Raw genomic sequence first — 26,250 nt, 5'->3', positions numbered from 1 at the left:
CATCATCTGTTTATTGATTTCAAAGCAGCGTACGACTAAGTGAAGAGAAACGAGTTATGGCAAATTATGTCCGAACATGGCTTTCCGGCAAAGCTGATTAGACTGATTCCTGCAACGCTTGATGGATCGAAATCAAGTGTGTGAGTGGTGGACGAGATTTCGTCATCGTTCGTAACCTTAGATGGATTGAAACAGGGTGACTCTCTTTCTAACTTGCTGTTTAAGGGGACACGGGAGACCGTGTTATTTTCCCTATCTTTTGTCTCACTCTAACAATTATCATCAAAACTTTGCCGAAGCAAATCTCGAGTTTTAGTGAACCGATGAAGCTGAATCGATTGTGCACCACATATATAGAATATAGTGATAAATTTTTCACATCCATATATGGAGTGGTACTTGAGATCTGCTTCTTCAAATGGATAGGATGATTATAATGACGTCCCGTGCGGCCTTAACACAGTGCTCGAAGGTGCTATCAGGAGATTCGGTGTGCAGAGAAGCGGTACCACATTAGCACACGCGAAGAGGCGTTCGTGCCTTTCAAGAGGGAGACAGCGAGGATCGGGCTCACGATTAACACTACAAAAACGAAGTACATGATAGCTGGTGGTCAACGTGGGTCCGGACGTGTTAGTGGTAGCGAAATGGTGCTATGTGGTGAAAAGTTTGAAGTGGTCGAAGAATTTGTTTATCTTGGAACACTAGTGATATACGATGATAATGATGTTACCCGCGAGGTGAAAAGACGTATGGCAGCTGCGAGTCGGGCTTTCTACGGGCTCCGTAACCAGCTGAAGTCCCGTAGCCTGCAAACGAAAACAAAACTCGCGTTATACAAGACACTGATCCTTCTGGTTGTCCTATATGGTCATGAATCATAGGCGTTGAAGGTAGTCGGCCGGAGAGCTTTCGGGGTGTTTGAACGTAAAGTGCTGCGAACCATACTCGGCGGTAAACTAGAAAACGGCATCTGGCGGCGTCGCATGAATCACGAGTTGTACCAAGTGTATAAAGAGGTGGATATTGTCAAGCGCATTAAACACGGCATGCTGCGTTGGGCTGATCACGTTGCCCGTATGCCGGAAGAACGACAAGCAAAGATAAAATTGAACAGAGAACCCGGACGATGCCGCCGACTTCGTGGTAGACCGTGCACACGATGGCTTTTTGCAGTTGATGAGGACTTTAGGGCACTTAACGTTCAGGGCGACTAGAAGCGATTGGCCCAGGACCGAGCCCAGTGTAGAAGACTCATCCATTCGGCGCAGATTCATCGTAGCGAATTGTAGCCCATCAAGTATCAAGTAAGTACTAAAAACAACTTTTGAAAAGCTCGACATTATGTATGCCAACGTACTTTTTTTATCTTTTACCAATATCTTATCACCGCGATACAATAATTCAAAACTAATTTTAGGTAAGAGTAATATTTTTCTTCCTTGTCCATGGATCGCAGGTGATTCGCAGATCTTTTTTATCTCTCACTAACACCCTTTCCGTGATGGTTGTGGAGAATTTGAAGGCACTTTGTACTCGTGGCCACCACTGTGCCGGAATCATAGTCAATCTGTATCTTCTTTATCGATACAGATCTATTTTCAACTAATCTATATTTACATCTACTTTCACTCTCTTCTACTCTTTTACTCTCACACCGATCAGGTAGGAGAGTGATCTGCTGTTAGTCCAATCGATTTCCATATAAGCCATAGTCCATTGCTCTTGCGGTGGTTCGTTTTGCCGTGTTCCTGAGTCCTTTGAAGTTAGCTGCCTGCGAAGAAGGTCAGTTTGTCTCAGTCACCATCTGATACTGATGGAGGATGGATTTGCTCCCCAAACAACGGTCCTCCGTGCGGCGTCTTCTGATGGCTGGACAGGTTTTTTGTGGAGGGGCTAGAAATCGAACCCATGACCTTCCGCTTATGAAGCGAAAGCGGAACATCAAGGCGGATACGGACCCCCCTAACTGTAAAGACTTGGCCGGCGCAGTTATTGATCAATAATATAAGAGCTGCTAAAATGTGCACTTCGAGAGTAGGCGGAAAGTCCCATTTCTTATTGAATTGGATCTAAGTGCAGTCATGTATTCCAGTCGGCTCGTAAATAATTGAAAGTGGAGCTGATAGGATTGAGAATCGCTTCATAGGATATTTGAAATGAAATAGGGACATGATCAGAGTCAAAGCATGATTAACCTGTTGGCTTCAAAGTTGACTGAGTCAGTCAATACCAAATCAATCCTAGAAGGGTTTCTAAAAGAGGAAAACACAACTAGGACTTTCAGGGTATTAAATTGAGAAATATCCTGAATAGCACTCATCAAATATTTTTTTTCCGTTGGAATTGCTTCGTAAGTTATTCCACGAAAAATTCCTGTAGGAAGAAAAGGGGTGGAATTTAAATTACCTGTGAGAACATTGCACAATGGTCCGAATCGACAATTTAGTAAGGAAAAAAGTGTTTTCTCTGTTCTCGTCGATTTTAGACGTTCGATATCTTTAGAGAAGTTATATTTGCAATTGAGTTTTGTATCGTTCAAGGAAAAAGTTGAATAGGGTGCCCCTTATTTAAGTTCAAATTTTAACTCAAGCCTTTTCTTTTGACGACAACGTTGTCGAAGACACTTCTGCTATTGCTCTTCATTTGAACTAAATAAATTAATTCTGAAAGTTTTAACTTAGGGTGGACCAGAAAAATCAGTTATGTTGGTCTAACTTACACATTTTAGCTGAACATTGCAAGTCTGTAATGCTTGTGATTTTGAAGTTATAAGCTAATTTATTTGAAAAACTATGAAATCTTTAGACGTCCATAACTCGTAGAGTTGGTTCGATATTTTTTAGCAGTATTCGAAAAACCACACATTAGGAAACTTTTTCTGCAAAAACTGTGAGAACGTGATTTTTGTAAATTGAGAAAATACACTTCATTAGCCCAAGATCGGTCGCATGCGTGTACTGAGTACACGTACCTTGAAAACAGCCCGCTTTTCATACACAGCTTGAGCGAGATGGCGCTGGTGATGGCTGAATGCGCGACCGCTCTTGAGTTAATACACTTAAAAACAAGAAATTCGCCTGTAACTCACAAGATTTTAAAGTTAACGGTATGCTGCCTTCAGCAAAGTTGTAGGTTTTACCTAGATCTACAACTTTTCCGTATGCAATCCAAGTAAATCATTTATTAATTTTTGATCATAGTTCTTAACCTTCCAGTCGTCGCGCGGTTCGCCACCGTCAGAACCACCACGCTGCTGTTGTGAGCGAAAGGCGAGCTTTTTTCACCAGTGTTGTACAAAATACAATAGCGTGACTACTGAAGTGTTAAAAAATACAAAGATATACAAAGACAAATTGGTAGTTTTATATTAAATTAAAGTACATTCTTCGGGTCTTCAAACAAATCTGTGGGCTTCATGGTCGTGCGGTTAGTGACGTCAGACAGTTGAACCACAGACAAAGTTAAACAAAGCGAGTCATGGGGTGTGCTTGAGAATATAATAGTTCAAAATAGTGAACTATGTAGGAATTATATTGGAAAAAGTTCAAAGTTTATACGGATAATATGCGGACACAAACAGAGTGTTTATATATTTAGGTTAAGTTTATAACAAAACGAGTCCCTAATAAGCCGGGTAATTAAATTCACCTGTAAAATTTTTGAACTACTACGGCAAATGTGTCTTTGACAAAATGTTAATAATAGCTTAACAAAGACCAGCTAGATCTGAGAAATTAATGTATTTAATGTTTGAAATGATACAGAATGATAAAGGAATAAAAAGCTATATAATGAATCCTGGAAAAACTTGGCTGAAAAACTTCCTGCTTTTGTGGATTTTGTCACTAGGCTGAGGAATGGCCAAAACGGCGTCTGTCATTTAAGCATTCTTTGGTACGGAATGAGGGCTCGATTCCCGCCCAAGTCGAATTTCATCAAACAAAAAAATCTTTCACTGATGGTGTAAATTTTCTTTTTAAATGTTCAAATTATGTGCAGGGTGTAAACTGAAATTGTATATATTTAAGCTCATCAAAGGTTCTACATTATACCAGCAACAAAATAATACAACCACATAACAACTAATGTTTCAGATAAATCATTGTTAGAGTGACGCTTGCGGAACCAGCTTCCACCTGTCACCATCTTGAGTAATTTTCTTTTCAATGTGAAGCTTCCGCAAATGATGACTAACGTTGTAGGCTGCTGCTTTCCACAGGTGTTCCGGGGTATCCTTATAGATTTCCTTAACGAGGTCCATCTCGTCGAACAGAGTGCTTGGTTGTTGTTCGAATACCGACATGATTTGCGACTCCCGTTGATTGCGGTGACTAATGTACTGGGCGATGCGTTCCACCGGATCCTGAAAGGGGACATTTGCGAATTACCAAAAGTTGAAATACGCGTATTTATTGGATTCGTGTGGAACATGAACACTCACCAGAATAATGTTACCGTGACCGGGATAGATAACCGATGGTTTCGCATCCTGAATGGCCTGCAAGCTCTTCGTGTACTCGTACAGGTCTTCGAAGACCGTGCTTCCCTCGCCCAGGATACAGTCTGCACTGAAAAGCGAGTTGTCTTCGTGCAACACCAATACGACATGGTCTGTGGTGTGACCCGGGGTGTGCAGCACTTCTAGTGTCGCTCCTTCTATGTTGAACTTTTGACCGTGCTTCAGGTGGTTGATGTTGGCGTTCCGTATGGTACCGTCCGGAGCATCGGCCCTGGGGAATTTCCAAACCTTGCAGGAATCTAAGACATAAGAGTTTAGTATTCAAGAAACAGAAAAGAAATGCTCTGTATAATGCCGAAATAAGAAAACCTAAATGTAAAAAAAAATTATGCACACATGTGAGAATTCTGATGGTACTCCAGTAACTGGCAGATTACAACTGATTGTTGTAATGGCTAGCGACATCCTTTTGGCATGAGAATCATACTAATTCTTATTACTTTTACATTCGTTCTGCTTAACTAATCAACAGTTTTTTTCATTTAGTCAGTTGTGCAAATGGGGTAAGAGACGGAAAAATCGAGAACTCTTGAAGGCTTGGTTTGAATAAAATTTAATATTTTTTCCAGAATTTTTTTGATATTTTCGGTAAATAACTCAAATTGAATATTTGCTCGGGAAAAGATTAGGTAATTTGGTTGATTTTGTATGAAGCATGCGAAAATCTTAAAATTCTTGTTATCGCTAACAGTGTTCTTAAGGTGAAACAGTTTGGAATCTGTGCTATCGTTGTGTATTAGTAGGCTTTGATTAGATTTGGAAATAATAAATTCAGATTATTGTATGCACCTACAGAGAGTGGACGTACTTAATTCAAGCTATCACAGAATCAATTTCTAAGATTGCACTAAAACTTCAAGGCCACAAATCTCGCAAAGAAAGCATCCCACAACAGTGCACTTTTTATTTTGGCTTTGTGCACTAGCAGAACTCTTAAAATAAGAAGATCAGGAACGTTTGCCAACTATTTCTCCAGTTTTGTGCCTTTGAAAACGTGAGTAGGGGGAGAAGTCGGCCATTGTGCCGGCCATCTTTGGATTCCGAGATGTTTCACCTTAAAGGTTTGATCTGATTCCAAATTTATTATAACATTCATATTACCAGTTCAAACATGTTTACAATCAGACGTTTCTTTACTAATAGCTAAAGATTTTTGAAATTCTTCTTCTTCTTCTTTCTGGCGTTACATCCCAACTGGGACAGAGTCTGCTCATCAGCTTAGTGTTCTTATGAGCACTTCCACAGTTATAGTGGTTATCACGCCCAATGGTATGAATGCCCTAGTGTAGATGTAGTTGTGAACCTTAGAGGAAAACAATATGTACTCAGTTTAGAAAAACACCCAGAAACCGGGTGTAAATATTTCAAATTGGGTAATATTTCCATATGCATTTTGATAAGTCTGGAAAGTGTGTGCAAGTTTCTTTGAGGAAAACAAAAACAAACTGTGTATGGCGAGCGTATGCTAGTCTACGTGTGTTTTTTGCATTCGCATATCGTGTGGCAGGTGCGATGATACTCTATGCCCAGGGGTGTCGAGATTTCCAATTTCCAACCCGAAAAGATCCTCGACCGGGATTCGAACCCACGCCCCTCAGCTTGGTCTTGCTGAATAGCTGCGCGTTTACCGCTACGGCTATTTGGGCCCCTATTTTTGAAATTATGCAGTTTAATTATTAAACACTTACCTTTATTCTCGATGATATCTAGCACCTCGTCCACTCCTCCGATGTGGTCGTGATGCCAGTGTGACACGATGATATCATTAATCAAAATCCGCTCATCGGATATCACCTTCTTCAGGTGTCCTATGTACTCGGGGACGTTTTCATCGCCTGCGTCCAATAGAATGCGACTGATGGAAAAAGAAGATCAACATAAGTTAGTTTACCACTCTTGCTAGATATATTTAACAAATGTTTTCAATTGGCATAATTTCCTGAAAAATGAAAAAAAAATGCCATGGTTGTATCAATTTTAAAACCGGACAAACATCCTGCACAAGCTTCTAGGTATCGTCCAATCAATTCACTTTCGTCCATCAGTAAACTTTTTGAAAAGGTCATTTTGAACAGAATGACGAAAATTCAATTCTTTACCAATGAACAGTTCGGATTTCGAAAATTTGATTCGTTTCAACAAATCTGAAAGCTATTCTTCTGGTCTTGCTAGATATAGAAAAAGCATTCTACATAAAGCCTTGACTGTAAAATTAAAACACTTTGAGTTTCCAACAAAGGCGCGTCCACGTTCGAAACAATGGATAGGACAAACGTTGGCAAATATGTTTTAATCCTAAACTGGAAATTGAAAGGTACGTTATTTGAGGGACTCAAACGCTAAGAGATCTAATTAAGCTTATTTTTGAGCGACATTTTGGTCGGTTTTGAGTTTGGGAAATTCTATTGTTTTCAAGCGTTTTAATCCCTTTTTTAACCCTTAATCGTGATAAGTTTTTTGTTTCTCAATATTTTTTCACCATTTTTTCACAAGTTATCAAACAACTCTTCCGTGTCGATATTAATCATTGGTGATCTGGTTTTGAAGATATTCCGATGTTCCTTGAGGGACCGACATTCTCCATACAAAGTATCTTTGGCGACCATTTTGTTTTTGGCCAATTTATCAATAAATAAATAAATAAATAAATAAAATGTGGACTATATAACGACAGGTAATAAAGAGCTACTCTGAAAAAAAATCATACAAATCGGTTGAGCATTCATTTCAATTTCTTTATTTGGTTAGCGTGGTACCAGACACCAAAATGCTCATTTCTCAAAGACGGCTTCACCAAATTGCTTCATTTTTCACTCTCATTATTGTATTGTTCCGAAGAGTGAAAATTCGAATACGATAAAAATTCTGTAGCCTGTGAAATTTAAGTGGCTTACGGCTACGCGTCGGTCCCTCAAGGAGTAAACACAGATTCTGAAACTAGAAGAGTTTTTGAGGACCTGTGAAAACATGGTGCAAAAATATCGAGAAATAAAAAGTTTATAGCGATTCAAATTTTGCTTTTGCGGTAAAAAATGAAGCTGCCGGTAGAGGGATTAACGATATTTTCATGAGTGGAAAACAACAGAAAAATAACATAATTCTTAGAAGACTGGCTTGTTTTTTTAAATATTATATAATTTATATTGATCGGATAAATGCTGAAAAAAATATTCATAGCATACCAGACATTTCTCAAAGATCGAAGACATTTTTGTAATTTTGTATTACTGTATGTGTTTTTTTCATGATTTACTCTAGGAATTTGAACAGAAAAATTTCAGATAAAATGTTTAGATATTACTCTGGAAATTTCTAAAGAAGTTCGACGAATTTTCTTGAGGAAATTTTCGAAAAAAAAAATTGTTTAGGATAACCAAGGATTTACCCATATTTACCCAAAACAACAAAAATGGAATTGCTCCGAATATCATTTCGAAATCATCAGAATTCCTCCAAAAATTCATTATGAAATTTTTCAAGAAAGTAAAAATTCCTCTAAAATTTTATCCAATGATTCATCCATCTATTTCACTGGAACATCCTTCAAGTCAAAACATTTTCAAAAATTCAATCAATAAGTTGTCCATACATGCCTAAAAAATTTATTAGCGATTTCCTACTAAATTGCCTTACTGAATTTATATAAAACTTCTACAAAGGATTTCTCTAATACTATCTTCAGCAATTGCTCCAAAAATTTCTTCTAAGGTTCCTACAAAAAAAATCTTCAATAATTCTTTGATATTTTCTCAAAGAAGTCTTGAAAGCCCGCGCTACTGGTTTCCAACATACATTGTTACTCTTTTCAATGTATTCCTCTGAGCAGAATCTCAATAGAGAGATTTAAAAGTAGATTGGAGTACCGCACTGATGATGAAAGACGCTTTTTTACGCGCAGCTCGAACGCGAGTACGACAGCTGTCCAAGCCACAACGCCAAAATCGTCATAGGAGATCTAAACGCTCAAGTTGGCCAGGAGGATGAGTCCATCGGCTGACGAACGAAAACGGCTTACGACTAATTGATTTCGCCGCCTCCAAGAATATGGCCATTCGTAGCCAGTGTTGATAGACCCACACTCAAATCTCAATCGAAACGCTCTCCCGTGAGAGCAAATTCATTAGAGATCTGCTTCGCAAATCTCACGCTTGAGATTTTGATGCAAAATCACTCAATCAACTCAAACCGTAAAAAATATTTCAGTCGCAAAACCCGTTAAATACACGTGAAACCCAAGTGTTGTTGTTTACGTTAGAAAGGATTATTATAATTTTACCAGACTAACAAGAAATTATTGTCGTGTGTGAGTAAACTGGGGAAATACGAGACAATGAGTCAAAAAGGTGAGCCAACTCATCCATGATATTTTGACTGCTGAGTTGCGTGACTGACAACTCAAGCGTGAGTGATGAGAAATTGAATTTTTCACAAAACTGTTCGTAGCACCTACTTCCAGCACAGCTTTCCATACCGATACATCTGGAGATCATCACAGCAGACAGAATCACAAATCGACCACGTTCTGATTGATGGCCGGTACTTCTCCGACATTATCGACGTCAGGACCTATCGACTCTGACCACTATCTAGCTGGTGATGGTTAAACTGCGCTCAAAACTCCATCGTTAACAACGTACGGTACCGACGGCCGCCCCGGGATGACCTAGAGCTGCTTAAGGTGATTATAAAACGAAGCTAAACTTTGAATTTTCAAGTGCACAAGACTGGAGAATCTGACAACAGTTCGCGCTGAAAATTAATCAAATTACTTGCTTGCTGGTTGGTAAACCAGGGGATAAATTTTCAACGCGAAGCGCTGTTTGGTTCTTAAGCCTTGCGCTCTTGAAAATTTGAGGTGTGGCTTCGTTCTATAATCACCTTAAACAATCGGATGTCGCAGCTACATACGCGCAGCACCTCGAGGCTGCATTACCGGAAGAGGGTGAGCTGGATGAAGCTCCTCTTGAGGACTGCTGGAGAACGTCGTTAAAAGCAGCCATCAACAATGCAGCTGAGAGAAATGTCGAGTATGTGGGACCAGGGGGATGAAATGAGCCCAACATAGATTTAACATGGCGTCCAATGTTTTTGTTTTGAATATTTTGGGACTGACAAAACATATGATATTTTGGATAGGAGACATCAATGATACCTCACTGATGCGTAAAACATTTAACAAAATGTTGAAAAGAGGAAAATCGTCATCAAATACGACGATTGAACGCACTATATTTAATTGCCAGAAACTAGCACTAGCAGCACATGGACCGTAAACTCTAAAATAAGGAGCACGTTAGGGCAAACCGACCAGAAAGTGGGTACCAAAACGCGGAGGACCAAAAATGATGTGAGGAAGAGCCGAAATGTATGCAGGATGACAGTCGTGTCAGTCCTCTGTGTGGGACGGAGTCGACGGAACGATTGTTTCGACGAGCAATGTAGACAGATGCAAGAATGCATCGCGGGCGGTCATGATACAGCAAGGGACCCGACAGAACGTAGAACGTTATAGACGGAAACGGCAACAGCAGACCAACCTCTTTCGGGAGAAAAAAAAAGGCAGCCTGGAAGCGACGGAGTGCGAGGAAATGGAACAGCTGTACCGGTCGCAAGAAACATGTAAGTTCTATCAGAAGTTCTATCGCTTCCCGCAACGGCATTGTGCCGCGAGCCGAGTGTTCAGGGATAAGGATGAGAGCATTCTGACGGACGAGCCTGAGGTGTTCAAAAGGTGGAAGCAGCACTTCGACGAACACCTGAATGGCGCTGAGAGCACAGGCAATGAAGGACGGGACAACGGAGGAAATGCCTTCGTCAGTACTGCAGGCGATGGAAACCAACCAGCCCCCACATTGAGGGAGGATGCCATTCACCAGCTCAAGGAACAATAAAGCTGCTGGTAATGATGGTATCGGTGCTGAACTCATAAAGATGAGCCCGGAGAGGCTGGCCATTTGTCTGCACCGGCTGATAGGCATAATTTGGGAAACAGAACAGCTACCGGAGGAGTGGAAGGAAGGGGTAATATGCCTCATCTACAAGAAAGGCGACAAGTAAGATTGTGAAAACTTCCGAGTGATCACCATTCTAAATGCGGTCTACAAAGTATTATCCCAGATTATCTTCCGTCATCTGTCACCTGTAGTAAACGAGTTCGTGGCAAGTTATCAAACCGGCTTCGTTGACGCCCGATCGACAACGGACCAAATCTTTACTATACGGCAAATCCTCAAAAAAATGTCGTGAATAGCAGGTCTCGACGCATCACCTTATCATCGATTTCATGGCAGCATACGATAGTATCGACCGCGTAGAGCTATGGCAAATCATGGACGACAACAGCTTTATCGTGAAGCTCACGAGACAGATAAGAGCGACGATGGAAGGTGTGCATAATTGTGCGAAGGTTTCAGGCGAACTCTCCAGTTCGTTTGGATCCCGCCGGAGACTACGACAAGGTGATGGACTCTCGTGCCTGTTGTTCAGTATTGCGCTAGAAGGTGTTATGCGGAGAGCCGGGATTAACAGCCGGTTTACGGTTTTTACGAGATCCAGTCAATTTGTTTGCTTCGCGGATGATATGGACATTGTCGGCCGAACATTAAAAAAAAGTGCAAATCTGTACACCAGCCTGAAACGCGAGGCAGCAAAAGTTGAGCTGATGGTGAGTGGACCAAGACAAAGTACATGCTAGCTGGTGGGGCCGAGCGCGACAGGGCTCGCCTAGGTAGCAGTGTTACGATAGACGGGGATACGTTCGAGGTGGTCGACGAGTTCGTCTACCTTGGATCCTTGCTGACGGCTGACAATAACGTTAGCCGTGAAATACGGAGGCGCATCATCAGTGGAAGTCGGGCCTACTATGGCCTCCACAAGAAGCTGCGGTCAAAAAAGATTCACGCCCGCACCAAATGTACCATGTACAAAACGCTCATAAGGCCGGTAGTCCTCTACGGGCATGAAACGTGGACGATGCTCGAGGAGGGCCTGAAAGCACTTGGAGTCTTCGAACGTCGGTTGCTTAGGACGATCTTCGGCGGTGTGCAGGAAAACGGTGTGTGGCGGAAAACGGATGAACCACGAGCTCGCTCAACTCTACGGCGAACCCAGTATCCAGAAGGTGGCTAAAGCTGGAAGGATACGATGGGCAGGGCATGTTGCAAGAATGCCGGACAGGTGAGCGGATCAAGTGCGTATCGATTTGACGAGCGTGGGGCAGAACCGAGGATGGAGAGATGCGGCCACGAACCGAGTATTGTGGCGTGAAATTGTTGATTCAGTGTTATTTGTCTAGATGTTAACTAAATAAATGAAATGAATCTTCTGCCTGAACCCTGTTAGGTTTCGTTTTGTTTTCTTGGTTTGGCTGCTTCTCGGTTTCTTTCATCAGGCAAGAGAACTCTAAAGCTCCTATTTTTAAGACACTCAGTCGCTACCAGCTTTGCAAAAACTATTGAATAAACCTTTGGAAATTTTCAAGACAGAACTCCTTTAGGAATTTGATAGAGTAACTACTAGGGCTGCTACATAGGGGGAAAAACCTGGAGGATTTTTTTTTATCTTTAGGAGGAATTACTAGAGATAGCTGCCTTGAATTTTCCAAAGCGCAAATACTTGAGAAATTCCTCTAAACACCTTTTGAAACATTTCTGGACGAATTCAAAGGATATGTTCTGAAGAAACTTATGGAAGGATGCCAAAAAAATATCTAGTGAAATCACTAGAAGAATTCCGGAGGCTTTTCCTTCTAGAATCTGAGAAGAAATTCCTGAAAAATAATCGCGTAACGGTTTCTTGTGAGCCTCCTAAAAATTCTGAACCAAGATTTATGAGAAAAATAACCATCATCGTTTTTCAAATTGTTCAAACCATTTTTTTCGCTCACAATCGTAGCAATATTCATGAAAATCCATCATTACATTGCACTTACTATCTATAATTAAATGATAGATTTTCATAAGGATTTCTTTATATTTAAATGAAAAACTGATTTTAGTTTTCGATGATTGAATGATGGATTATTGAGCCTTATTATAAAGAGAAATATAATTTCAGAGACTTGCATTGGAATAGTGTCCAAGTCTCTTAACAAAGACCTTCACCAGCCCTGATATTGGTATCATTCTCTCTCAACCCCTATGATGGATGACTTACCGCTTTCCGGTACCGATGATGTAGGTGTTGGTACCCTGCAGGGTCATGGGTCCCGGGTTGCAGCCCAGTATCCGAATCAATCTGGGGGATATCTTCGTGATTGGGGCTATGGTTGCCATACTGATAGTGGAAGCAAGTTAGTTGTAATGTTGCTTTGCAGTTTATTTGAAAATCTGGAAAACTTTTCGTTACGAAAGATTTGCGTATCTGTGAGAAAGAGCTTCGGAGTAAACTGATAAGACTATTCCAATAGGAATATTCGGCGTGTTTCACTTATTTGTTGTTGTTGGGATTTGTGAGATTTGTTTATCGTTTCATGCTTTGCACACTTATTTGAAGCGGATCATAAATCCTTGAAATGTGAGTTACAAACAGATTATTCATTGCAAATTTTCATGAGTACTGTTTTGCCTCAAATTCCGAACGCTCGACTTTTCATAGAAATTCTTCAACAAAACCACTCAACTTCTTCACACGGAGATCAATTTTTCTATGATTCAAGTCCTCTACATTAAAAAGTTAAGAATATTATCAATAGGGTCTTAAAATTTTTAATGAAATCTTGTTTTAATTTTATAAGACGAAAGAGCATGTTCTTGCAACCACTTTAGCAGTTTTTTCCTGTTCAAATAACGATTATATCAAATTTAAAATTTAATTTAAAAAATAGGTTCAGATTTGACCCTTGACACTTTAGATCATGTTTGACATTCACTGAGTCGGCAAAAACCAGGGGGGGTATACGCAACGAGGTGCGCCTACCGTTCATGTTTTGTGGGTGTATTCGTTTGGATCAAAACGCTGCTAGACATCCCGCTGTTTGAGTGTTGAAATGCATCAGCATCTGCTGCGTGGCATGGCCCGCGTTTCGACCTGTGCTGTTTGGGTCGGCCCGCGTGAGAGATGATGCTGTTTGGGCCGACCCGCCCGAGAGATGATTGTTAGGCGAGCTTTGTTTGTAGTTGACAGCTGTACAACCACCCTGGCAAAAACGCCACAGGGGCTTATCTTTTTCACCCTGGGGTTGTTCCTATTTGACATTTGCTAAAATTTGGACAGGGCTTTAGGACCCTATTCTCGATTACTTTTTTAAATCGACGTAAATAGCTTTCCGGTATCTTTCATACGGTTAAGAGAAAATTAAGAAGAATCATCATCAGTTCTCTCGTTGCCGTCGTCGAGCACGGACGCAAGTTTTGTGTTCCCTCTTGATCGGTTTCTCGTTTATTATTAGCAGAGTTTCCAAGTGCGCTTTGTTTCACGGTCGTTCACTGTTGCTACACCTATCGCGGTGCTTTTTTGTGCTGTACAAACAGCATGAGTGAAAAAGTAATCAATACCGTTCAGTTTCGCTTTCCGGTGGGTTGTCCACAACCATCATGGGTGGAAGTAGCATCTTTCCTAAAGCAGCTGGACACGGACTTGATGTCAATGGAAACTGCGTATAAAACAGCGCAAGACCGTTCGCTGTTCATCAAATTTACGTCGAAAGAGGCTATGACGGAATCACTGCGCAAGAATGTGGATCCACGGCAATTCGTTTATGCGAACGGAAAAGCAGTAACGGTGAGGATGTCGACAGCGGGTGCAAATACACAATACGTCCGTGTGTTTGATTTGCCACCTGAACTGCCGGACGATAGTTTGTCGTCGGTGCTCGGAAAGTTTGGTACTATTGAGTATGTGGTCCGAGAGAAGTTTCCGTCGGACCTTGCCTCGACCACATGTACACAGGAGTGCGTGGAGTGTACATGGTCGTTAAAACGAATATCCCACCATCAATCGATGTTGGTCATAGGAAAGGGAGGATTTTCTATGAAGGTCTGAAGGACACGTGTTTCCTGTGTCGAGAATTGGGACACCGCAGGACTCTTGCCCACAACGGCAAAGCCGAAAACAACAAGGATAAGAGGAAACATGGAAATTCTGGAACTTGTTCATATGCTGACGTTGTGTCTGGAGAAGCAAGTACATCAAAAGCATTGGAGATGTCGGAAGCATTGGAGGAGGACATAATCGAAGTCCTTGAAGAAGAGGAAGAAGAAGAAGAGTACATCGACCAATCCACGGAAGAATTAGAAACGGAACAGATAGAGCAATCCGTATGTGACACAGGAGCTGATTCGGAAAAAAGAGCGCCGGCGGAAAGAAAGTATGGAAAAAACTGGGAGAAGTGGCCAAAGCAATCCACGAGCGATGCTGAACTCAAAAAGCAACCCAACGGCGGGCCGAGTTTGCGGCTTCACGTTCTGGTTCGGGTTCCAGTACAGGTGCCGGGCCAAAAACCAAGGTCGCTCGCAAGACCCGCTATTGATAATTTAGTATGATTTTTTTTTAGAATAACAAATTGTTCTGTAAAGATATTCGGCTCCGTAGAGTTTTTAGAAAACAAATGAGCCTACCAAATAAATGATTTGAAAAAAAAAAAGAAGAATCATAACCTGTCATCTAACAGTGTTGATAGACACTCAAATTTCAATCAATACGCTCTTCCCGTGAAAGCAAACTCACCAGAGATCTGCTTCGCAAATCTCATGCTTGAGATTTTGAATGCAAAATCACTCAATCAACTCAGACCGTAAATATATGATTCAGTCTCAAAACCCGTCAAAAACTTGTGAAACCCGAATGTTGTTGTTTACGTTAGAAAGGATTACTATAATCTTATCAGACTAACAAGAAATTATTGCCATGTGTGAGTAAATTGTGGAAATACGAGACAATGAGTCAAAAAGGTGAGCCACCTCATCCATGATTTTTTGACTCCTGAGTTGCGTGATTAACAACACACGCATGAAAAATCCCAAGCGTGAGTTATGAGAAATTGAGTTTTTCACAACACTGTCTTCTAGCTAGAACTGTTTAAAAATGAATCCTCTTGTCAACAATTTTTTGCCGTGTAAATCGCTTAATTTTAGCATGAAATCAGCTCGCGGTCACAAAACTAGGGAGTTTCTATTGTTTCTCACAAAAAAGACAAAATGATACACGTTTTATTCGATTATTTACGACGTTTTCACACCAGTGTATGACTTTGGGCCAATTTCTTCACCCTTGCTTAAGCCGTAAACCACGTTTACCCATAAATTAAACCAGGTTTAAGGCCTAAGCGGTGGTGTAGAAACCGCTTATTAATAGTATTAAGGCCCGAACGCAATAATAGCGGAACGGCAACGGTAAGCGGAACTGGTTATTATTTTTATTTGGGTCCATTCAAAAATTTCATAACCTAAGTGGGTTTCGTAAGGATGTTAGGGTTCATTCAAATATTACGTAACGCAAAATTTGCCAATTTTAGACTTCCTCCCTCCCCCTCGTAACAACTTTTGTATGGAAAATTTTAAATTTTTGTATGGACCGTAACATCATGTAAGACCCCCTCCCTCCCCCTGTAGCGTTACGTAATATTTGAACGAACCCTTACAGCTCACACATAATTCGAAAAGAATATTCATACAAAATGCGTTACGAAGGAGTGAGTTGATATCAAGAATCACTATTTTCAGCATCAGAAATTTGTGAATAAACCCTCTACTCAGAGCGTGTAGCGTTTAATAAGAAATTATAATTGTGGGTTGAAATTACTCAAATTTGAGTTAGCCGAAGCGAGTGTGTACCAATTGAAATCGTCAAAACGATTCTTGTTTTGCTTTCCATCCATCGTCGTCCCAGTTGCCGAAGCCGCATGTTGAACATTGTAGAAAATTAAATTTTATTTTCTGAATTTTACTCTCAGAAATGCTTAATTCAGGTCTTTTGACTGCGCGCCTCTTCCGGCAAACAACGTTCCTGACTGGGTAAGCTTAATCGTTGGTCGTATATTTCCGACAAATCAAACTTAAACCAGCTTTTTTTTCAGCCTGAATCAAACACGCAACAAAAACTATCTCAATCGACCTCGGTTACGAAACCCGATTTGGTTTGTCAGAAAGGAACGAACGGTGAGTCCCTTTTTATTTAGTTAATATTAATTTTGAACAGATTGCATTGGAAACCTGGTCTTGTTGCAGGTTCATGATGAAATGCTCACCCCGGAGAATACCTCCTTTGTGAAGGAGGTGCTGCACGACAAATTCGGTCCTCCTGCCCTGATAAAGGGAGTGCTAACGTTCGATCAGTCGAACCAGTCTTTGATCCGTACTGAGGAATTGCCGGCAGTGCAGTGGCGACCGGGCTTGAAAAGAACCGGAGTGATCGCCCGGAAGATAGGGCAGTACCCGCTGTGGATGAAGGATGGCACCAAAATTAGGACCACTTTGCTTCAGGTAAATGTTAGTTTATAATAGATAAATATCAGGTTTAGCTATTTAGTTTAATGTTTAAAGTAGCTTACGGCTCAGTCAAGGATGGATGATCAATTTGGTGAGCTCGTTTCGTGCTTTTATTTTATATTATATATGATTAAAGGATTTTTATCATGACAACAGTAGGAATGTTCCCTATTACATGATTTTTATCCTTTTTATCATTAAACCTTTGAATGGTTCGACGCTAAAAGTGTCGACTTGTTCACGTTGTCTTTAAAGTACTGACGTCTAGGTGACTTTTGAACTGTGGTTGCATGAATCGCATCATTTACCAAGGTTAATCCTGATCATGCAGCTATGATTCCTCCTCCCCAGCTGATCTCGGTCTCTAGAAACAATGGATGTCACACTAACATTCCTTCCCTTCGCCGATGACCGTAAGGATGTGGCCGTTATTGTCGAATGTTTGGGGTCCTATTTACAAGTACAGATTGTACGGTCATCTATGCTCGTGCTCTAATCTTCTACCTTCAGAAAGAACCTTAACATTTTTTTTTAAAGGCAAACTTTCAATTTTTCATAAACTCATCAATGACTAACGCTTTGACTTCATTTAGGAATTTAGTAAGAAATTCTTCTATGATTCCAAGAATTTTACAAGTTATCGATAGTAACATGACTGTTTTCAATAATTCGATGATTTATTGAGATATTCAGTTGAAATCTTGACTTTTGTCATACTCAGAGAATTATTCTCTAATTACTAGTGCACAACAATCATATGATTGAGTTTGCTACGAATTAATGGCGCTTTGGAACTATTATGAGGACGGAAAGGTTCAATTTCACAGTACTTCTGTTAGAAATTTCCCAAGAGAACCCTTTTTTGGATTCTGACAGGAATTTCATCTGAAATTTGTCCCACGAATTTTCAAAGAAATTCGTCTACAATTTTCAATTAATTTTAGCCAAGAAGTTCATCCGAAACAAGAAACTCGTAAGAAAATTTTATCACAAGCCTGTTTTTTGTTTGGAATTTATGGGTTTGGATTTTATATGAGTAGTGTTTGATCCTTTGGTCGCATCACTTGTTCCTGCAGGGTTGGGAGACAAACATTTGTTCGGCGTACAATGCGGTTATCCAGTTTTTTACGCTCGCCATAAAATCAATATGCTATAAAATATTTGACAGAAGCTGACTTCCACCACTGAACTGAAACTTGGAAATATATCCTCAGCATGCCGTGACGAACAGTCGTATTTCATTGTTTTCTTCTTTCTGCCAAACAAAGTTTTTTTTTTTTTTTGATTTGCGGAAATAATCATGATTTGTTATTGTAATATTTCTCAAGTTAAATTTAATTATGAACAATTCTTTATTTTATTTTAGGCTTGAATAAGTTGATGAGGATGAAGTTGGTTTACCATACATACCTCACAACAACTTGAAGGAAGATATTTAAAAGACCCGGCTTAGCTTTTCGAATTTCGCAAGACCAAGACTCACAAATTTTCAAAAACATTGAACAAACATATCCTCACTAAGTCATAGGAGGAAGTCTCAAAGAATCATGTTAAAAGTTTTATCACATTCATACAATCCTGGAAGGAATTTACGCAGCATGTCTTCATGCCGTAATTCTCACAAAGTTCAAAGCATAGTTTTCACATATTTCTGCGTAGGATTATGATAAAATCTTGGACTACATCCTTACAGATTCCATGACAGGATTGTAGATTATAATTTTGGACAATGTTCTGATGAAAAGTTTATCTTAGGAAGAATTGTTACTTAAGTCTGAAGATTTTCGCAAAATCCTCTACAGTATTCTTACAAAACTCGAAGCTTTATTTAAGTTATTTGGCGAGATCCTAGAATTATTGCAAAATCCTGGAAATCATTCTCACAGATTTGAAAGATTTGTTCTTAGAATCCAAAGCTAGAGTCCAACGTAATATTAAACACGATTTTAATTGTAGGTAATATTATCATAAAATCCAGGAAGATGTTCTCACAATATTTGTTGCAAATTGCACAGTAGTAGAGATTTCAATTTTCACGACAAATTATATTCAATTTTCCAGACAACAATTCCTTGACTGATTTTCATTTCATTTTCGGAAGTTTTGCACCGCACTATATTGTTTGAAAGATTTGGCCTACAGCTCAAAAGGTATAGCGGCGATCTAGAGGAAACCTAAAAAAAGAAAGGGAATGATTATCAAGCAATTAAAACATAATCAATGTAAATTGGAATTAGATATTAGATTTAGATATTAGATCTTGCAGTTTGGAAAAACTTTGTATCAAATTTCGTATGTAGTATCTGTACCTCCCTCGCTGACTGTGATTTGCTATGCTTGCCTACTGTAGTGTGAATCTCAGAACTTTTCCTAACTCTACTAATAACAAAGGTTGTCTAACTAACATTCCTTGTCTTCATCGTAAGGACGTGACCGTTGCCGTTATATTTAATTGACTTTTTAAATTTGAGCTCTCGATTCGATAGACCCATCTAACACAGCAGCTCACACGCTAAGCCAGCACCACGCAGCGCATGTGTACAAACTACACCGAATGAGGCAACCAATGCAAAACTGGCTGACTGAGTAAAAATTCTGTGTATGCTCATTCTGTGAGTACCCGACGTATTGGCCTTCGGCTGTGCGGGGATCGATGAAAACGGAACTGTCAATCATCTCCCGCGCGGCAGCAAACAGCTTGCCGTTGGTAAGATGGGTAGTTTTCAGGGATTTTTTCTTGCGAAAGCCGGAAGATGGTCGCAAATGTGAAAGTTTTTTTCCCCATTTGCTTCCGCTTCGGCTATTCGAATAAAAAAAATCTCTGAAAAACTTTCAAATTCACTTCACACGTCAACGCATCTTTGGGCACCTTCTCCAAGGATTCGGTGTCGCCCACTGATGAAGGACCTAGGTCGACTGTCGAACCAAACCAAACAAGCAAAATCAGAAAACTCCCCTGAGACTGCCTCACCAACAGCGAAAATTACGATAGTTTTATCGCTTCTTCGCTGGGCCCCGGCGCTTTATTGGCTCCTTGTTGTTCTACCAACAGAGCAAGTTCGGCTGTCGACCTTTTTGGGCACCCTATGCACTCCAACCTAGGTGGTACGTCCCGACAACTTGCCTTGCCGACGTTGATTTTAATTCCAACTGCAACCTGGGGGTCACGAGTAGTTGGGGCGACAGCCGACCAGAAGCTGTATGGGGACTTGAACGGTTGAACCGACCTCAACACTCGGCAGGCGAAATAGGATCCTAGACAGGTAACAACCCAAACGCAGATGGAAGATGCATCTTTGCACTTTCCCCTTCTTCAAGCCTCTCTTAGACCCACTCTAGTACGCACTCGCATCCTAATGTCAATCGAAACGCTCGGCTGATTCTCCAGTGAAACATAAACGGTTTTCTCAACAATTTGTTGGACCTGGAAATGTTGGTAAATCAACACGTCATCGCTTTGCAGCCTCTGTAGATATTACGAACAGCAGATTGGGAAAAAAGTACTCCTGGCCCGCAATTCGAGGGTCCAATTTCTACCACTCGGTTGCGTTAGGGACTATTAACGAAATTCGTTACGAGGTTTTACAATTGGACACCGATCTACTCATTGCAGCTATTAAAATTTCGTGGCCTTTCCTGATGGCAATCGTCAGCTTACACCTTCCCAACGGTAAATTAGCTAACCTAAAGAACCGACTGATCGATACATTCGATAAGATACCTGATCCAAAGATTATCCTTGGAGACGCAACGGTCACCATACTACCTGGGACAGTGACATTAACATCGCCAAAGGTTCCACGATTTTTGAAAACGCAACCGAAACAGGATTATGCGTCCTGAATGATGGCTGTAAAACCTTCATCCGTGGTCGCGTAGAAACATCCATTGACATCTCGCTAGCGTCCCACAACATCATCGATCAGCTGCTTGGGTCCGTGGACAACGATCTGTTGGGGAGCGATCACTTCACTTCCCAATATGGATCCAACCTAACTCATCACCGCCAGAAACCTCCCGTCGACCTCGCTGGCTCTATGACCAAGCCACTAGAGAAATCTTCCAAGACAGAGTGGAGGAAATTCTGGAGTCTTCTCCTCCGTCGTCTATCGATCAATTCTAGAAAAGCATCATCGAGGCCGCTACGGCGGCCATTCCGAGGACTAATCCCACCCCCGGGCGAAGGACCCTTTGTTGGTGGTCTGAAATTACAAAGAAAGCAGTCAAAGCAAGACGCAAAGCACTCCGCGTAGCCAGACGACTACCGGCCGACCACCCGTAGAAAATTGCCGCGATGGAAAAATAGCGATACGCGAACAACAGATGCAAGTTTATCATCCGTGAAGCCAAGCAAAAATCGTGGACCAGTTTCCTTTGCGAAATCAACGATAACCAGTCCTCCGCGGAATTATGGAGTAGGATGAATGCCATCCAGGGTAAGCGCCAAATCAGAGGTCTAGTCCTCAAATCCGGTAACCAGACGACCCGGGATCCAATCGTTGTTGCTGATGTCCTGGCCGATTACTTTGGAAACCTTTCGTCCTTTCATCGATACCCGCTCGACTTTCAAAAAAAAATAAAATAAAACACCAACCCACCAATGCCGCTTTGGCTATGACACAAGTGCCAGGTTTCCCCATTCAGAACTTTAACAAGTTTTCGATGGACGAACTCCTCTTTGCCCTCAGCAAGGGCAAAGGAAAATCCGCTGGTCCGGACCAAATTGGCTATCCGAAGTTGAAAAAATTACCCCCGATAGGAAAGCAAGGCACTAGATCTAATCAACAGCGAATGGTTAGCTGGTACCCTACCCTACAGCTGGAAATACAGCCTGGTAGTGCCCATTCCAAAGCCTTGTGGTAAAAATTACGATCCCAGCGATTTTCGCCCAATAGCTTTAACAAGCTGTTTGGCAAAAATGATGGATTGCATGGCAAATCGCAGGCTGGTGGAGTAGCTCGAGAAAAACGATCTTCTGGACAACCAGTTTCAACACGCTTTCCGGACAGGTTTCGGCACCGGAACCTATTTCGCGGCTCTTGGGGATGTTCTCAATGGGGCATTAGAAAGAAATGAACACGTTGAAATGACCTCCCTGGACTTGGCCAAGGCCTACAACTGAGCCTGGACCCCGGGGATGTTACTGGGAATCTTGCCAGATTCGTGAAAAATAGTCTTACCAACCGTCGTTTCCGGGTCAGCATCGGGAATCATCAATCCAAAGAAATCCCCGAAGAAACCGGTGTTCCACAGGGATCGGTTATCGCCGTTACGCTCTTTCTGGTGGGCAGGCTTGATAGAAAATCCTCTGCGAGGCAAAGAGGAGGCGAATTTGCCGTTTTTCTGAGAAGAAAAAACTGAACTCAAAATTTTCAATACAGATCCTCAAGCGATTTGAGTGAGAGTGCAAGAAAACGCGAGGATTTTTTCAGGTACTCTCTCTCTCTTGTTGCGATGCTCACCTTTTGAGTCTGCCGCCCAAACAAACAGTCCTCGGGGAGTTGTGAGTGCACCCTTCTTTTGATTGATTTTTACTCTGTGGGGCTCTGCACAAAAACCATTCCTTCTCGTTCACTCTTTCATAAAATTTGTATACAACAAGGCCAGTAAACGTCAAAATCCCATGCAAAATCAAAACGATGCAGAGGCCGTTGTGTTTTGTGCTGCATCTTCCTCGCTCATTTTTCGTTGCCTCTCTGCTTAGCATTTTTTCGCTCCCTCACAAAGAAGCAAAGGCAGCACGCTGCTCTAGAGTATTTCACTGAACTCATGATGTTGATGAGCATTATCAAGCCTGCTGGTGGGAATGAATAGTGTCCTCCAATCCTTGCCGAAAGGTGCATACGTACTGGTATACGCCGACGACATTTTGCTGCTAGCCACAGGGGTCGGTACACCCGAAGATGGTCAGGCGAAAATTGCAGGCAGCCGTAAATGCAGTCGCCAAATGGGCAAACAATGTGGGCTTTGAAATCTCAGCAACCAAATGCGCAAGACTACACATCTGCAATTCAAAACACCAACCACCGAAAAAGCCGTTCACGGTCAACAGTAACTGCCATGCCAAACAAGAAAACCGTTAAGATCGTTGGCATTACCCTCGATCGACACCCTTCCTTCAAAGCCCACTTTGATAATGCCCGATCGGCATGCAAGTCTCAAATCAACTTGCTGAGGCTGATATCCGGAAAAAGGAAAAGAAGCGATCGAACGTCCAGAAACCGAGTTGCCGACGCAATCGTTAACAGCCGATTGCTTTACGGGATCGAAATAACGGGTCAACGCTTCGACGAACTGATCAGCAACCTAGGGGGAATCTACAACAACGCGATCCGGATAATCTTCGGACATCTGCCTTCTACGCCAGCCGACTCGGCCTGTGCCGAAGCCGGAGTCTTACCTTTTCGATACAAATTGGCTAACAGTATTGGCAGAAGGGCCATCTGTTTCTTAGAAAGAACCAGGAACGACTGATCGGAAGCCTGTATCGAAATACAGGCCAACCAGATCCTTAGGTCCGTGGCCGGCAGCCGGCAGAGCTTCCTCCGGTATCTGAGCGACACCGTAATGAAGCCAGAAGCTGGTCCGCCAGGAAAGTAAAGGTGGATAATTATCTGAAGCAAAAACTGGCAACCCAAGGCTCGCACTAGCTCTTTTCCTGGGGAGGATCAGGATTTAAGAATAAATTGGATCATTTGTTTTTATGGCTTTACAACTAAATTGAAAATTAAATGGTCGGTGTTCAGACTGACCGAACTAGATGATATTTTGAAGGTCTAAAAATACGTTATTAGAGCACCATCAATTCGGAATTTTTCGATGCTATTTTCATACAGATGTATTATCAAATAGAAAAGTACCATTTTTACAACAAACAATGCAAATATTTTGATATTTCGAATGCCTGGAGTAGGTTTTTCTGAAACCATAAAAAAGCACTTAGTCCAGTCTGTCTGAACAACGACCAAATAGTCTTGGTATGTTCTAACTTCGGATTGGTACAATAGTCAACGGGCCAACGGGCAATCCTGTTTTATGGGATTCCTTCAGGAATTCTTCCTTCAGGTGGAGTTCTCACCTGAAATAAGGAATTTATACAGGGATTCACTCTGCGACTCTTCCAGAATTTTCTTCAGGAATTATTCTAGAAATTCCTTCAGGGTTTTCTCAGTTATTCCTCCAAAAATTCGTCCGGGATTTTCTCCAGATATTATTCTAGAAATTTCTGCAGGGGTCCTATTAGAAATTCTTGACTTGATTTGTTTGACCAGACAGTGTTAGGGATGGTACACAAATTATGTCACGCTAAATTTCAACTTTTTGGACCCCCTCCCCCCCCTTTGTCACGTTTTTTGTATGAGTCCTCCCAAAATTTTGTATGGCTTGTCACGCTTGGCTTGACCCCCTCCCCCCCTTAGAGCGTGACGTAATTTGTGCATGACCCCTTAGTAGCATTTATCGAACATTTTTTTCACAATAGTTTTACTCTCAAATTCTCCGTCCAGTCGTCGCGCGGTTTGCCACCATCAGAACCACCACGCTGCTGCTGTATGCGAAAAGCGAAGTTTTTTCATCTGTGTTGTACAAAATACAATAGCGCGACGACTGAAGTGTTAAACTTTTCAGTTTGTTTTTCTGTGATTTGGATCTCATAGTTTGGTAACTCAAAAATTAAAATGAAACTCAAAAATTGAAATTTCCTATCGCACTTCAGGTCATCGACAACCACGTGGTCAAGTACATACCCCCGGCAGAGTTCAATCCTCCCCTGGAACCAAGGCAGAAGAAGAACTGGAAAAATCCGTACGGTTGCCTGCTGGTCGGAGCCCAAAGTCAGGATCCGTCGATATTCACCAAAGAGTACTGTGGCCTGTTCAAAGATTCGGGAGTTTTGCCCAAACAGCATCTCTGTCGGTTTATTGTGTCGCCGGAAGCGCAACTGTTGCCGGGAACGCCCCTGAACGTTACCCACTTCAAAGTCGGTGACTATGTGGATGTGCGAGGAAAAACGTAAGTTTATTTATTAGGAAGTAGCTATATGGAGAGTTGGTGGAGTTTTTACACCAAAAATATTCATGAAATTCTGAGAAAGTGTTACGAACAGCGAAGGCGAGTTGGCGTAAAATCCGTCAATAAAATCAAGACACTACTTATAATATTTCTCTTCATGTTTATTCTTGCTCTTTCAGTGTGGATCACGGGTTCCAAGGGGTTGTGAAACGACACGGCTTCAAGGGAATGCCGGCGTCTCATGGTGTGACAAAAACCCACCGCAAACCCGGTAACATCGGTGCCGGCGGAGAGAAGGCTCGTGTCTGGCCCGGAACCAAAATGCCCGGTCATATGGGTAACCGATGGCGCAATTTGCGAGGCCTGAAAATCTGGCGTATCAACACCAAGTACAACGTAATGTGGGTGCAGGGAAGCAATATTGCCGGAGACACCAATGGCTTAGTTTATATCTACGATACAATCCTGCCTCTTCGTAAGTACAAAGAAGCTCCGGCTTTTCCAACGCATTTTGAGTCAGAGAATGACCTATATGCCGACGAGGACATTTGGCATGAAGATATTCATAACTTCAAGAGTGGTTCGATTACTTTTAAGGAGGAGTAAGTGGTAGAGTACAATAAATGAAGATAGCTATTAGGAGCTGTGTTGTACTACACTGAATAGAGAAAAGATCCAACAACACTTTCTTCATTAACCCTGAGCAAAGGCACAACCTTGTGATCAGTTTGATTGAATTTATCGATTCAAATTTAAGCTCAATTTTATTTTATACTAGTTGACCCCTGTTGACCCGACAAACCTTGTTTTGTCCCGAAGTAGGCTGGTTGATATCGTGAAACAAAATTCCATTGAAAAAAGTGTCAGTTTTCTACTCCTGTTTTTCTTAATTTTTCCGTGAAGCACTTCGACTTTTTATGCACACTAACACGTCGGAACACTTCGAGAGCCTACCTGTGAAAGAATCAGGTAAATCCGTTAACTCGTTCTCAAGTTATTTCGTGACATACAAAACACCATTCCATTTTTATTTGTATAGATGTTCAACAATTCATTCATTTAACACATATTCATACACTCAAAAAAATCCAAACGTTAGCAATGACGTTTGGATTTTTTTGAGTGTATGAATATGTGTTAAAAATTCTGTGGTAAAAATTACTTTTGTAGCTGACTACGCCCATTCTTGAAACTACCATGGAATTTCAGACCAATTTACTATGTTTACGGTACATCCCACCACATTTCTGGTACATTTGACAGAAATAATTTACAACAATCTGATTTCGACAA

At 41.4% G+C, this 26,250-nt stretch overlaps 2 protein-coding genes across 2 annotated transcripts; one reads left to right on the top strand and one right to left on the bottom strand.

The window, feature by feature from the left end:
• Nucleotides 1-4,006: 4,006 nt before the first annotated feature.
• Nucleotides 4,007-12,938, bottom strand: LOC5577258 (beta-lactamase-like protein 2 homolog). Its single transcript, XM_001656311.2, has 4 exons — nt 12,677-12,938; nt 6,211-6,377; nt 4,445-4,761; nt 4,007-4,366 (listed from the first exon to the last, which is right to left on the bottom strand). The coding sequence occupies exons 1-4, from the start codon at nt 12,793-12,795 to the stop codon at nt 4,109-4,111; spliced, it is 861 nt and encodes a 286-aa protein (XP_001656361.1). The 5' UTR covers nt 12,796-12,938; the 3' UTR covers nt 4,007-4,108.
• A 3,376-nt stretch (nt 12,939-16,314) lies between these two features.
• On the top strand, nt 16,315-25,599 carry LOC5577257 (39S ribosomal protein L3, mitochondrial). Its single transcript, XM_001656310.2, has 5 exons — nt 16,315-16,473; nt 16,536-16,617; nt 16,687-16,941; nt 24,662-24,957; nt 25,137-25,599. Exons 1-5 carry the CDS (start codon nt 16,415-16,417, stop codon nt 25,561-25,563), a joined length of 1,119 nt encoding a protein of 372 aa, XP_001656360.1. The 5' UTR covers nt 16,315-16,414; the 3' UTR covers nt 25,564-25,599.
• The last annotated feature ends 651 nt before the right edge of the window (nt 25,600-26,250 follow it).

Source organism: Aedes aegypti, chromosome 1 (genome assembly GCF_002204515.2).
Source record: "Aedes aegypti strain LVP_AGWG chromosome 1, AaegL5.0 Primary Assembly, whole genome shotgun sequence".
Classification (NCBI taxonomy): domain Eukaryota; kingdom Metazoa; phylum Arthropoda; class Insecta; order Diptera; family Culicidae; genus Aedes; species Aedes aegypti.
This window is presented reverse-complemented; position numbering and strand designations above follow the sequence as displayed.